This window comes from Ceratotherium simum, chromosome 7 (genome assembly GCF_057802395.1).
Source record: "Ceratotherium simum simum isolate JZ-2026a chromosome 7, ASM5780239v1, whole genome shotgun sequence".
Taxonomy (NCBI): Eukaryota; Metazoa; Chordata; class Mammalia; order Perissodactyla; family Rhinocerotidae; genus Ceratotherium; species Ceratotherium simum.
In genome coordinates this window covers 73694865-73709046 of record NC_141906.1, presented here as the reverse complement: position 1 = coordinate 73709046, position 14182 = coordinate 73694865, and the positions used below count along the sequence as shown (strand labels likewise).

At 37.8% G+C, this 14182-nt stretch overlaps 1 protein-coding gene across 1 annotated transcript; it reads left to right on the top strand.

The window, feature by feature from the left end:
- Positions 1–6076: 6076 nt before the first annotated feature.
- Positions 6077–7059, top strand: OR6M1 (olfactory receptor family 6 subfamily M member 1). The gene is given in 2 exon segments (XM_004427184.3): positions 6077–7034; positions 7037–7059. Coding segments are annotated over 2 exon segments (945 nt in total). The 5' UTR covers positions 6077–6112.
- Positions 7060–14182: the final 7123 nt, after the last annotated feature.

Here is a 14182-nt window from a genome sequence, read left to right as displayed (position 1 = left end):
TTATTGTCTTACTTGAACACTCTATAGCAGTTGTTTACCCCTTTCTTAAAATTCAGGCAGTAAATGGCAAAAACAAAGAAAACTTACAAGACTGTATAATATGAGCCTTGGAGGAGTTTTATCAAAAATCAGAGGAATAGTGATTTAAAAATAAAAATTGGGAGCAAAGTAACACCACCATCAACAGCAACAATAATAATGATCCCGTCCCTCCAGCTGTGCACCCCTGGCCCTCTGGCACATGGCAAGGAGGATGTGTACACTCACTTGGAAGAGCGTCAGTGTCCCCAGGTGAAAGTCAGATTTATGTTAAGATAAAAAGGTACAGCATTTTTAGTTATGAGGGGAATGTTTAAAGGAATTTTTATTGAAAAAAATATGTATGTTAGAGAGCACAGTGGAAGTTCACGGCAAGCTGGCAGCTGTGGGAGATAAGTCAGGAAGACAGAAGAACAGAATTGAATTTGGCTGAGTTCAGTACAGGGGCTTTTCTTCAAAAGAAAAAACAGGGACAGGACAGTAATGAGAAACATAATGGAATTTACCATGGCTATCTGGAACTTTAAAAAATTTTTCAAGAAAATTCTATGCTGATTTAGACAGAGGTACTACATGATATCGGAAATGCTAAAATATTAGAGAATATTTTCTATTGTATCAATATCTTAAAAAGAATGAAAAGTTTTCTGTTTTTAGCCTCCTTGTAGATTTTTTCTTTAAGCATTCTTTTTCCTTTGAATGGATAAAGTAAAATACCTGAGGAAATCCCGAAGGACCCCCTAACGGCTCTATTATCACCCTCTAAAACTTCATAATTGTGATTAGGTAGTTCAGAACCAACATTCTTCTATAACAATATTATTAATGAACTTCTTTTGACCCGTATCCCCAAGAGCTGTTCTCCTCTAAATCTCTAAGGCAAATCTACCTGTGAAAAACCTAGTTCATCCACTTAGGAAAAAAACAATACAAAAAAAGAAGCTTTGCTTTATAGAGAAAAGGAAAGAGGTAGCTTTTTTAAAAAAATTCAAGTCATCTTTAATGTGGTAATTTAAAGTATTTAAGACCATTTAGTAAAAGCTTCAATGGAAAGATTAATATTCTAGTAACCATGAATGCGGAATGAGATACCAAAAACTGTACTGAATTCCCTTCACTGAGCCATCAACTGATGAGGATGCTGTAAGAAGAATTCTGCATCAGCCACATCTAGATGAGTTAGTTGTAGGAGATTTTGTATCTAAAACTGCCCAGTTACTAAGTAACTAAAATGACTGAGAATTAACAAAAGAGACAAAATATAGCCTTCTTGCATGGGGAAAAATACCTCACAATGAGAATCAATGATTTTCTAGAATAAATTTTTTAAATGGAGTCAGAGATGATTTACTCTAATCTGCTTATGACTGATTTATTCCTGCAACTATTTTGAACCACTTAACACAACTACGATGTTCTCTATCTGCAAAAACAAACTCTAGAATTTGTGTTGTGCTGAACTCACTGGGGTCCTGTGGGGCAGGGATGATATCTAGATCATAGAGCTTTTGAGGGCTGTCATAGTAAAAAAGATTAGTATTTGGCCTGTAAGGTCAGTACATGAATGTGTATTTGGAAGTTACAAAAACAGAGTTTTTCATTCCAGATAAGAGCTTTTTATTTAGCCAGTGCTAAAGCAAGGTAGTGATTTCCCATCACTGAAGTCAGCCAAGTAATGGCTGGTGGGGTATGTGGTGCAGATGCTAATCAGAAGGACTCATGTTGGAGTTAGATGGTTCAGTGATCTAGGGAGTTTTATTTTATCTTTGAGAGATATTTCTATGAGCTAGAATGGAATAGAACTGGCAAAAAAAAAAAATTCAAAGTACAATGCATAGAATTAATTCATGCATACATAATAATCAAAGTTTGAGCCTCTTACTATGTCTGCACATTGAAAACATGTTGGGAGAATTTTACATCACCCATACAATCAGTGAAATGTAAGTATACTTTTTTAATATATGTTTTCTTTATTAATATATGACTTTTGTTAAATTTATTTCCCTGTGTATAGTCTTTCTGATCTGTCAATATTCTTAGTGGGGTCAGATGTCAATCTGGGAGAATTCAGATTATGTACACATTAAAAATATTCCTCAGTTACAAATTAAACTTTGCACAATTTATTGTTATTTATTCAGATAAGAGACAACTAACTCTAATTGTTCATCTCCTTTAAGTCCATCTCAATCCTTTCTGAATGGAGCCATATTTTTTAGCAAGAATCTATTAGATATCATCACACATATGTTTAATTTAAACCTCAGAGCAACCATTTCAAATGTAATTGTCTTCATTTCTCAGATGAAGAAGCTACAACAAAGTTGAAGAATTTATTCTAACATAAAGCTAAAAGTGGTAAAAACTGAGACTAGAACCCAGTTTTTTTAACTTCTCACATTAATCTAATTAATATTTGAATCTTAAAATATAAAATATCATTTGCCTGTTGAACAATCTCTTGGAAATAATACAAAATACGAAACAGACAACAGAATGACTCATACAGAAAGGTCAGATGAGATTTTGTGTTTTATTATATGGGCATATGTATTCATGACTAGACACTTCTGTACAGTAATTTATAGAATCATTTGGGAGATTGTTTGCTAGAGAATCAAAGAGGTTAGAATCTTTGAGGTGGGGAAGGGAGTTGACGAGTGGCTCCTAGCAGGGCTCTAAGGCATTGAATGGATCTTGTAAATGTGCAGTCCAACATTCTAGCTTTTCAGACAAGAGAATTGAGGTCCAAAACATAAAAGGAGATTCTTTCTGAAAAACACGAGAGCTTAACCTTGTTAAGGCATCAGCTACCCAACCTTAGCTGTGATGTAGAACTATTACCTCAGAAAAAGAACCCATAAAAGAGATCTATAAGTGATTTTACATTGCCAGCTGCTCTAGTAAGGTAAAATCTAATATTACAAGACCAAGTCTTTCAACTTCCATTTATGACAAAAACTCTTAACAAAGTAGGTATAGAGGGAACATATCTCAACATAATAAAGGCCATAAATGACAAACCCACAGCTGACATCATATTTAATGGTGAAAACCTGAAAGCTTTTCCTCTAAGATCAAGAACAAGACAAGGATGCCCACTCTCACCACTTGTATTCAATGTACAGCAATTAGGCAAAAATAAAAAGAAATAAAAGGCATCCAAATTAGAAGGGAAGAGGTAAAACTGTCACTATTTGCAGATGACATGATATAGTATATAGAAAAACCTAAAGATTCCACCAAAACACTGTTAGAACTAAGAAGTGAGTCCGTTAAAGTTGCAGGATAGAAAATCAATACACAGAAATCTGTGGCATTCCTATTCACTAATAACTATCAGGAAGAGAAATTAAGAAAACAATTCCATTTACAAATGCATGAAAAAGAATAAAATATCTAAGAATAAATTTAACCAAGGAGTTGAAAGACTTGTACACTGAAAACTATAAGACACTGATGAAAGAAATTGAAGAAGACACAAACAAATGGAAGGATATTTCATGCTCATGGATTGGAAGAATTAATATTGTTAAAATGTTCATACTACCCAAAGCAATCTATAGATTCAATGCAATCTCTATCAAAATTCCAACGGAATTTTCTACAGAACTAAAACAAATAATTCTGAAATTTGTAGGGAACCACAAAAGACCCCAAATAGCCAAAAGGATCTTGAGAACGAAGAACAAAGCTGGAGGTATCCGCTCCCTGATTTCAAAGTATATTACAAAGCTACAGTAATCAAAACAGTATGGTATTGGCACAAAAACAGACACACAGATGAATGTGTGATGATCACTTTGTAGCGTACACGAATATCAAATTACAATGTTGTACACTTGAAACTTATATAATGTTATATACTAACTTTACCCCAATAATAAAATAAAGAGCAAGTCTTTCTCGGATTTTTATATTATGACAGCAATAGTGAGAACAAACATCCTATTAGAAAATAAGAGTATTCCAAAGAATAATAAGATAACTGCACAGACATTTATGTGCAAGAGTACCTATTTGATCATTATATGAGCAAAGAATGTTGACCATCTAAATTACCAGCCCTAAGCAACTGGTTAAATATATCATGGTCCCACCCACAGCATCAAACACTATATGACCCTTAAAAATGATTGTGTAAAGGAAACTCTGGGAGGTGTTGGAGGTGTTTGTTACCTAGATTGTGATGATGGTTTCATGGGTGTTTGTATATGTCTAAACTCATCAAATTGTACACATTAAACACGTATAGTTCTTTGGACATCAATTATACTTCAAAAAAGCTATTTCTAGAAAATGTGTAGATTTCTAGTAATAGACATGGAAAGATGATGATTATTAGAAAAAAGAAAAGAAAAATAAGAAAAAGATGGTTACAAAATAATGTTAGCATGATTTAGTTTAGATACATATGTATGTAATTGGAACTTTGAAACAGCCTGGAAATATATACAGTCATGTGCCGCATAACAATGTTTCAGTCAATGATGGACCACATATGTGACAGTGGTCCCATAAAATTAGTACCATATGGCCTAGGCGTGTAGTAGGCTATACCATCTAGGTTGGTGTAAGTGCACTCTATGATGTTTGCACAACAACAAAATCACTTAATAACACATTTCTCAGAATGTATCCGCATCATTAAAAGATACATAACTGTACACTAAAATGTTAGAAACCATATTTCTAACAGGTTTGCTTACATATTGTAATTTTCTCTTTTGCATTTTCATTTTCTAATTCTTTGCACTGAAAATATCTACTTTTGTAATAGGAAAAACTTCAAATAAAAAATGAAATAAGAAGGTAAGCTTTTTTATCTTGAAGGAGTAGGAGAGGAGGTAGGAAAAGGAAAATGAGGGGAGCAGCTGTAACTTATTTATTAAGGAGGAGCTAAATGAAATCTAGACAAAGAAAGCACTGACATCAGAGTTAAAGAATGTTCAGTTTTAACCTGAAATGGGGAAATCTGTGCAAATGAATCATTTCTCAGATACTAAGAGAAAGAACAAACTGGATGATTTTTCTTTTTTTTTTTTTTGCTCAGGAAGATTTGCCCTGAGCTAACTTCTGTTCCCAATCTTCCTCTTTTTACTTGAGGAAGATTCACCCTGAGCTAACATTTTGCCAATCTTCCTCTATTTTTGTGTGGGTTGCTGCCACAGCACGGCCACCAACGAGCGGTATAGATCCGTGCCCAGGAAGCAAACCCAGGCCGCCTAAGTGGAGAGCACCAAACTTAACAACTAGGCCACGGGGCCAGCCTCCAAACTGGATGATCTTGATGTACAGTTTTATGATTTCAACTGATCAAGTAAATTAAGTAAGCTGAATTACCTCTACTCTACCTTCCTGTGCGTAATTTGTACCTCTCTGATTTTATCACATTGTATAATGTCCTCTTAAATAATCAGCCAGATATATGATGTATATATTACATACTTCATAGAACTTGCAAGAAGTGGATTTTGGACACAAGGTGCAATCTAACAACAAGAAACCCATTACTCCCTTTCGATGTGTCATCTAAAGTGATTAGTAGGAACCATGAGCCACTGTTCCTTTCAAACATCCTTGGTCTGTTTCCATAGATCTATATATGCTAGGAAAAGACTTTAAAAATTGAGAGACTCAAGAGATCATCAAATATTGAAAAAAAGAAATCAACCATTGTCTCTTATTCATAAGAGGTTACTAATATCAATCACCAAAGTGAAAGAAAATTTGTTATAGAAAAGCTAGAAGGTATTTAAAAGGATTTCCGTCTTGGTGACTGTAAAGTTCAGGACAATAAAAAGGAGTTCTAGTTAAAGTATGAGTCAACACTTTAGCACATTTTTAGCCTTACCCCTTCACTTTACAGAAACATTGTGTCTAAATGGTATTTTGACTTTCCCAAGCTTGCACAATAACGGCTTTCAGATCGAGGACTATATCCCATGAGTCATCTCCCAATACAAGACACTCTCCACAATACATTTTCAACAGATTATTTATAAAATTACCTTCTAGGCTGATGTCCCTTTTCTTGTTTCTTCAGGGAGACCACATCCACCGTGTAGCAATGGCTGGGGGAAATTGGAGTACAGTGGCTGAGTTCACCCTGACTGCCTTCCCGGCTTTCCTGGAGCTCCGAATATTCCTCTTTGTGGTTCTCTTGTTCACTTACACATTAACAGCAACAGGAAACATTATCATCATCTCCCTAATATGGACTGATAATCGCCTGCAAACTCCAATGTACTTTTTCCTCAGTAATTTGTCCTTTCTGGATATTTTATACACCACTGTTGTTACCCCCAAGTTGCTAGCCTGCCTCCTAGGAGAGAAGAAAGACATATCCTTTGCTGGCTGCATTACTCAAACATATTTCTACTTCTTTCTGGGGACAGTGGAGTTTATCCTCCTGGCAGTGATGTCCTTTGACCGCTACGTGGCCATCTGTTACCCCCTGCGCTACACCGTCGTCATGAACAGCAGGGTCTGCCTCCTGCTGGTTCCGGGCTGCTGGGTGGGAGCCTTTCTGTCTGTGTTGGTACCAACCATTGTAGTGACAAGGCTACCTTACTGTAGCAAAGAAATCAATCACTTTTTCTGTGACATTGCTCCTCTTCTACAGGTGGCCTGTGTAGATACTCACCGCATTGAGAAGATGAACTTTCTCCTATCTGCCCTGGTCATCCTGAGCTCCCTGGCATTCACTACCGGCTCCTACACCTACATCATTTCTACCATCCCACGCATCCCCTCAGCCCAAGGCCGTCAAAAAGCTTTTTCTACCTGTGCTGCTCACATCACTGTTGTCTCCATTGCTTATGGGAGCAACATCTTTGTGTATGTCAGACCCAATCAGAACTATTCACTGGATTTTGACAAGATAGCTGCTATCCTCATTACAGTAGTGACACCTCTTCTGAACCTTTTTATTTACAGCTTGAGAAATGAAAAGATGAAAGAAGTGTTGAGAGAGGCAATGGACAGAATCATGTCCTGATACTAAGGAAAACTTGACGCTAGCATTTAGTATATCACACACTATATCTTATCTTCAACATATTCATTCTGCATGAATATAGCGCCATGTTGGCATGTCAGAATCCTGAGACTGTGTCAACAGGATGATCAATGACCACACCAAATTGAAGAAAAGACTATAACCCATAAACTGTCTTGTATAGCTTACAACAGTGAAAAGTTACCTAACAGGGATTCAGAGGTCTCCAAATCTAGCCTTGGTTAAATCAGTTTATTTTCCAGGTAACTGTGACCAAGTCACAACTTATCTGAGCCTCAATGTCTCCATCTCTAAATGAAATAACAGATAATAAAGTATTACCACTCATAATGAGACATACAAAGTTAGAGAATTTTAACTTCTTGTTAGGCACTCTGAAATATTTCAAGAGACTCAGTTTTCACCTCTATTAGCCAGGTCAAGTAAATATGATGTGAGGAGTGAGGTAAAAAGAGGTATGACTCAGGGTATCAAGCCTCTGGCTATAAACCTGAGGGAAAGGTGGAGATAGTCCATGAGAAAAGGAACATAAAAAAGGCAGGTTAGTGGTGGACCTATTGAATCAGAAGCTCCTGTGGAACATCCAGTTATAAGTTGGACTATTATTTGAAGTTTAGAAAAGAGACATGAACTAGAAATATAGTTTAGGGAATCATCAAATATATTAATGATAGTTATAGCCATAGAAGTGACTGAGATCACCAGAAAGATAACAAAAGGAGATAACCCACAGATTAGACTAAGGATGGGTGACCAAAGAGAAAAAAAACCAGGAGAGTGTGATACCATGAAATAGGATGAAAGACAAGGGGGGAGCTGTTTCAAGTAGCATGGTGGAAAAGTATAAGTGTCTGCTGTATTTGGTAGCAACACATCATGAATGACTTTGGCAAAAAGTTTAACAGAATTTTGGGGGTAAAAGCCAAAATAGAGTAGGTGGAATAGTGTGTAGATATAAATATAGATAACACTTTCAAGAAGATTGGCTGAGAATAGAAGCAGTATTGTGATATGAAGGCAACGTTGGTTAGAAAATATTATTCTCTACCAGGAGATGTGTTTGCTTTTTCAAAATATTGATTGAAGGCGTACAGTAGTGGAGAGAGACTGAGGCTACAGAAGAGCAGGGAATGACCAAGATGATGGTTACCTGAGTTGGTCAAAGGTGATGACATCAGGAGCATTAGTGGAAGGACGATTGTTGGCAGAAGTTTGGATTACCTACTGATAAATAGAAATGGATGAACCCAGATGTGGAACCAGGCCAGGTAACAACAAGGTGCAAATTGGCACAGTCCCTTTGGGTAGATGGCCCAAAGTGAAACTTAAGAAAACCTAGAGGCTTAGCATCTGACTTCAGATAGAAAATTACCAAAGAAAAGTATAACTTTAATAATGTGTGCAGAGTAGAGCAAAAGAATTGTCTATCATTGAGTAATATAATGTATTAATGTACACAGATCAAAGGAAATTATTCATTCATTCATCCATTTATCAAATGTTGCTTGACTACCTACTATGTACCAGTGAACAGAACAGACAAAATTTCTGCCCCTAATGAGTTTAAGTTATAGTAGGGGGAGACACACAATAGGTAAAATATAGACAGAAATTTTACAAAAATTTACAAGATAACAAAAGTTATGGAGAAAAATAAAGCAAGGAAAGAGAATATGGAGTTTAGGGGATGAGGTTTCAATTTTAAATAAGGTTATTAAGAAAGCCTTCTCTGAGGGCCAGCCCCGTGGCTTAGTGGTTGAGTGCGTGCACTCCGCTGCTGGTGGCCTGGGTTCGGATCCCGGGCGCGCACCGGCGCACCGCTTCTCCCGCCATGCTGAGGCCGCGTCCCACATACAGCAACTAGAAGGATGTGCAACTACGACATACAACTATCTACTGGGGCTTTGGGGGGGAAATAAATAAATAAATAAAATCTTTAAAAAAAAAAAAAAAGAAAGCCTTCTCTGAAAAGGTGACCTGGGAATAAAGATGTGAAGGATATGAGGGTGTGAGCCGTGTGAGTATCTGAGAGAAGAGGATTACCTGAAAGTAGAACAGAGACCCCAAGCTGTGGCAAGAGTGGGAGATTGTGCTGTAGCAATCAGTCACTGAGAGCAGAGGTCATCGAAGAACCTCTGCTGCCAGATTCCAAGGACCCGTGCGAGCACCAAGATGGGGAACCAAGTCCATCAGCACACTGCACTAGAACTGAAAACCGAAACAGCCAGAAGACTGTACTAGTCCCTTACTGCTAAGGAATTGGTAGTTAAACACAGCCACATAAAAGCAATAAATATTGACTACATGTAAGAAAACTTATTCTTAACTAAAACTATACGTGCTTTCCCCATAGCGTTGTTTTGATTTCTTTCGATGAATTCCTTTCATAACAAGCTTGAAGTTAAAGACTAATTTATACATATGTTTTTTAAAATAAACGTCTGAAATAGGGACAGACCAAATGATTTTGTCGCTTAGTACACTGATTCTCAAAATCTGATTCCCAAACGGCATTAGCATCACCTGAGAACATGTTAGAAATGAAAATTCCGGGGCACCAGCCCGGGCCTGCTGTATCTGGAACACTGGAGGTGAAGCCCAGAAATCTGTGTTTTAACGAGCTTTCCAGATGTTACTGAAGTGAGCAAACATTCGAGAACCATGGGCTTAGGGAGAGTCAGGCAGGTCACCAGTTACCAAGACATGGGTATGGTTGCTATTGCTCAGGAAGAGCCATGGTTAAATATTGCCAGGAAACGTGCCCTAAAATGTATTTGATATCTGATTTTTTTTCAATCACATAACACAGTATTATTAATATGGTTATTATTATTATTCTCATAAGAATATCAATATTCTTATCATAGGTACTTAATTACTTCTGTTAACTTATTGGGATCAAATGATTGAATTACTTACAAAACTGAGTTTGTTCCTGTCTATGGAGAAGTACTCTGCAGGAGTACTAGAGATGGCTGCTTAGGTGCTTTTCCTTTTATGAGCCCGAGGCACCTGGCAGTGGAATAAGGAGGACTTTCGAGCTCCCAACAGTTGTACTAAAAGCCAGATTTGTTGGTCCTTTGCTCAGTCACCCAAATCATTTGCAATCTAAATCTTCCCTCTGGTTTTTTCTGGCTCTGGAAAAAAGGAGAAAACAGTTTTAGTTCAATTATGTGGTTTAATTAACATTGGTACATGATGATCATTTTTTTTCAGACTCATTCTTCGGTCGGGTATTTATTCACACAAGGTGTGTTGAGTACCCTTATCGAACGAGTATAGTAGTCTCTGAATTTATATCTTCTTGCTGACATTTACTGCTAGTATGATCCTGGGCAAATTACTTAATCTCTCTGTACCTCAGTTTCCTTATCTATAAAATGAAAGAAATACTTTCTATGCTATAATATTATTGTAAGGTAAACCTGAAAACACTTTTATCAGTATATCACTGCATAAATATTAGCTATTCTTTTTTAAGACCCTCTGTAAAATTCTGTGGGAGGTTCTAAAGATACAAAGATAAACAGGACATGATCTCTACCCCTGAGTAACTCATATTTTAATTTGAGAGAAAATGTTATGAACGATACATTCTAAAAATAAAGGAATTAATACTTCTGATTTTGGGCATGGTGGTGTAACAGATTTTATTTAACCTTTTGACTTAAGCAACTAGAAAATGGCAAAGATACATTAAGCAGTAATTTTCAGACATTGGACAACAAGCGGTGCAGGATTGTGATCATCGAGAGAAGGGAAACAAAGCAGGTCCTTCAATTGCAATTGCTGCAGCACATGCACAGAGCATTCAAACAGAGGCTGGCAGTGTCTCTGAATTGAGCAGACAGAGGTCAGAGTTTGGGGAGGCCAGGTGACTTGCATTTGCAGGGAAGAGGACCAGAGTTGAGAGAGTTGCATAGAAAGAGAACTCTGGACGTATGCAGAGGTATCCCCTTGAGACTTTGGCTGACTATAGATCTAAGCATACATTTGAAAAATTACCTGAAAGTGTGAAGGATCCACAAGCAATCAGTAGGCCAAATAATTCCCAATGACCACACAGGGATGGAAACGGTTTTTGTTTCTAACAGCAAGGGTGAAAAGACTTTTTGTGTGTGTGTGTGAGCAAGATCAGCCCAGAGCTAACATCTGCCAATCCTCCTCTTTTTGCTGAGGAAGACTGGCCCTGAGATAACATCCGGCCAATCTTTCTCCACTGTTATGTGGGATGCCACCACAGCATGGCCTGACACGTGGTGCGTCGTGCACGCCTGGGATCCAAACCATGGCCGCCAGCAGCAGAGCACAGGCACTTAACCACTACACCACAGGTCCGGTCCTGAAAGACCTTTTAATACTGGGGTGTTTGATAGAGTAATGGGGATAAATTTTCTCTGGAGCAAAAGCAAACCTAACTTTTTCTTAAAAGTTGTAAAACAAGACTTGAAAAGATCAACCTGGGGGCTGGCCCAGTGGCTCAAGCAGTTAAGTGCACGCGCTCCACTGCGGTGGTCCAGGGTTCGCCAGTTGGGATCCTGGGCACACACCGTCGCACCGCTTGGCAAGCCATGCTGTGGCGGTGTCCCATATAAGGTAGAGGAAGATGGGCATGGATGTTAGCCCAGGGCCAGTCTTCCTCAGCAGCTTCCTCAGCAAAAAAAAGAGAAGGATTGGCAGATGTTAGCTCTGGGCCGATCTTCCTCACAAAAAAAAAAAACAAAAGATCAATCTGATCCACAAGTAACTTAAGTGCCTCGGAGAACAAAGTCTAACATGCCTTAAAAGAACACAACCAAATCCATGACTTAACAATGTAAAATACACAATATTCAGCATTCAAACAAAAATGTGTAGGCATACAAAGTAGCAGGATATTGTGATACATAGCCAGGAGGAAAGTCATCAAAAGAAATAAACCCAGAAGTGATGGGAATTATCAGGCAAAAATATTTAAAAAAGCTATTATAAATATATTCCATGTGCCTGAGAATGTAGAATGTAAAGTGACTTAATGATTAAATTGTTAAAATGATTAAAGTTAAAAATGATTAAAAGCATTTATTATATAATATAAACACTCTCAATTGGCAGTCACCATCATAATCAATACCATCATCATAACCATTCTCTTTGTTCTACAGTTTTGTGACTTTTAAAAGTCTTTGTTTGGGGCCGACCGAGTGGTGTAGTGGTTAAGTTTGTGCACTCTGCTTCAGCAGCCCAGGATTTGCAGGTTCAAATCCCAGGTGTGGACTGACACACTGCTCATCAAGCCATGCTGTGGTGACATCCCACATACAAAATAGAGGAAGATGAGCACAGATGTTAGCTCAGGGACAATCTTCCTCAGCAAAAAGAGGAAGATTGGCAACAGATGTTAGCTTAGGGCCACTCTTCCTCACCGAAAAAAAAAAAAAAAAGTCTTTTTTTATTTGTATTATTTTATTTTTTGCTAAGAACCATTATTCTTAGAGTTGGCCATGATGATACCATATCCTCAAGGTATTAGATAAAGAGATTGGTAGGAAATGTTTTTTGCCCGAAATACAATATGCACGAGCTATAGACAAAAGGCCCATAAACACAGTTTCCATTAGTTCTTCTACCCTTTCTCTTGCATGCAGCAATACATGTAGGAGGTGGGACCCAATTTCCTATTGACCTCACTAATCTGTGGACACGAAGGAGGGCACAATAATGTTCTAAATGTCGTTGGCTCTCTTTCTTCTCACCCAGACGCATACCATAGGCTCTCACTCTCCCATGCAATTACCACCATGTGTTTTTTGAAATCCCCAGGGGATGTTCCATGTGTAGTTATGAACTGTCACTTAATATAATCTGGCTCTGGCTTCCGTTTGCTGGTTTACACCATCTTTGAAGCCTCTTGAAGGCATAGCTGTCTGTTACCAGTGTAGTCTATTCCCTGAATAGGAAAGCAGATGTCCATAACAAAGGAGCTGTCTTTCAATGATCCCAAAACAGCAGACCATTGAGATGGTAGATATGCTGCTCTGTTCTCTGATATCCCTCCTGTAGATAGCTACACTAAGCTGTATCCCAAGCAGAAACTAGGAGAATCTCCATTATCCCTAATTCACCACCTGGGCACAGATGTAAGGTGGCTTATACCCCATCTCTCAGAGAGCCCTTCACTTTCTTCATAGGGCCCTTCTGTTTATAAGATTTAAAAATGAATCCACATGGCTTGGGTAGATAACCAATATCTGAAACAGATACTGTGTTATCTTCCCCACCCTAGTGTTTCCCACAGGTGCTCACCATCTCCAGCCAAAATTCCCATAAAAATTGACTGAATTTATTTGCCCACTAGTGTGTCACATAATCTTAGCCTCCATCTGGGACCCCTAATGCATATCAGTCAAACAGAATTCAGGCAGCATCAAGTGATTCAGTTGAGCATATTTGAATATCTGAGATGACTTTGGTGCTCTGAAGAACTCTTACATCCCTTCCAGCTCATGCAGCTGTTCTGTGAGTAAATTAAAGAAACATCTAAGGTAGTGTTGTACATGCTTGGTACTGCCCTACATATTACAAAGACAAAGAGAAGTAAGATATTAAAGTTCTTTGAAATGGAGTCTTCAAGAATTCCTTAGAAGTTTGAAAGTAGCTAACATATGTCAGAAAAATTCTCTAGATACTGTTATATTTAGAAATTTAACCACTACTTTTTCAGTATAATCAATCAAACATAGAAAAAAAAAAGGATTCAATAATAAATAACACACCTTAGCAGCAAACTGAAAATCCATTCTCTTAATCTAGTAATTTACCAGACTGAGACCTTACTGCTAGAGATTATATGCTCTGCCTTTTAAATACCTAATCACTTATTTGTTTGTTGTCATGGTTAAATACCATAAAGAAGTTATTGATCCCCTTGGGGTTAAATCTGAAATTTGTTTCATTAGTAACACACTCCAACCTCAAGGGAGAGTGCAAGACACACACACGTCACCACCCCCCACTGCTCCCCAATACTCATTTCACGTCCTTCTCCAGTCAGAGAAGAAAAATTAACAAGTTCACTGTATTGCACAATTCCAGGAGGTCACTGCTCACACTGCGCTCTAGGACCTATTAGGGCTGCAG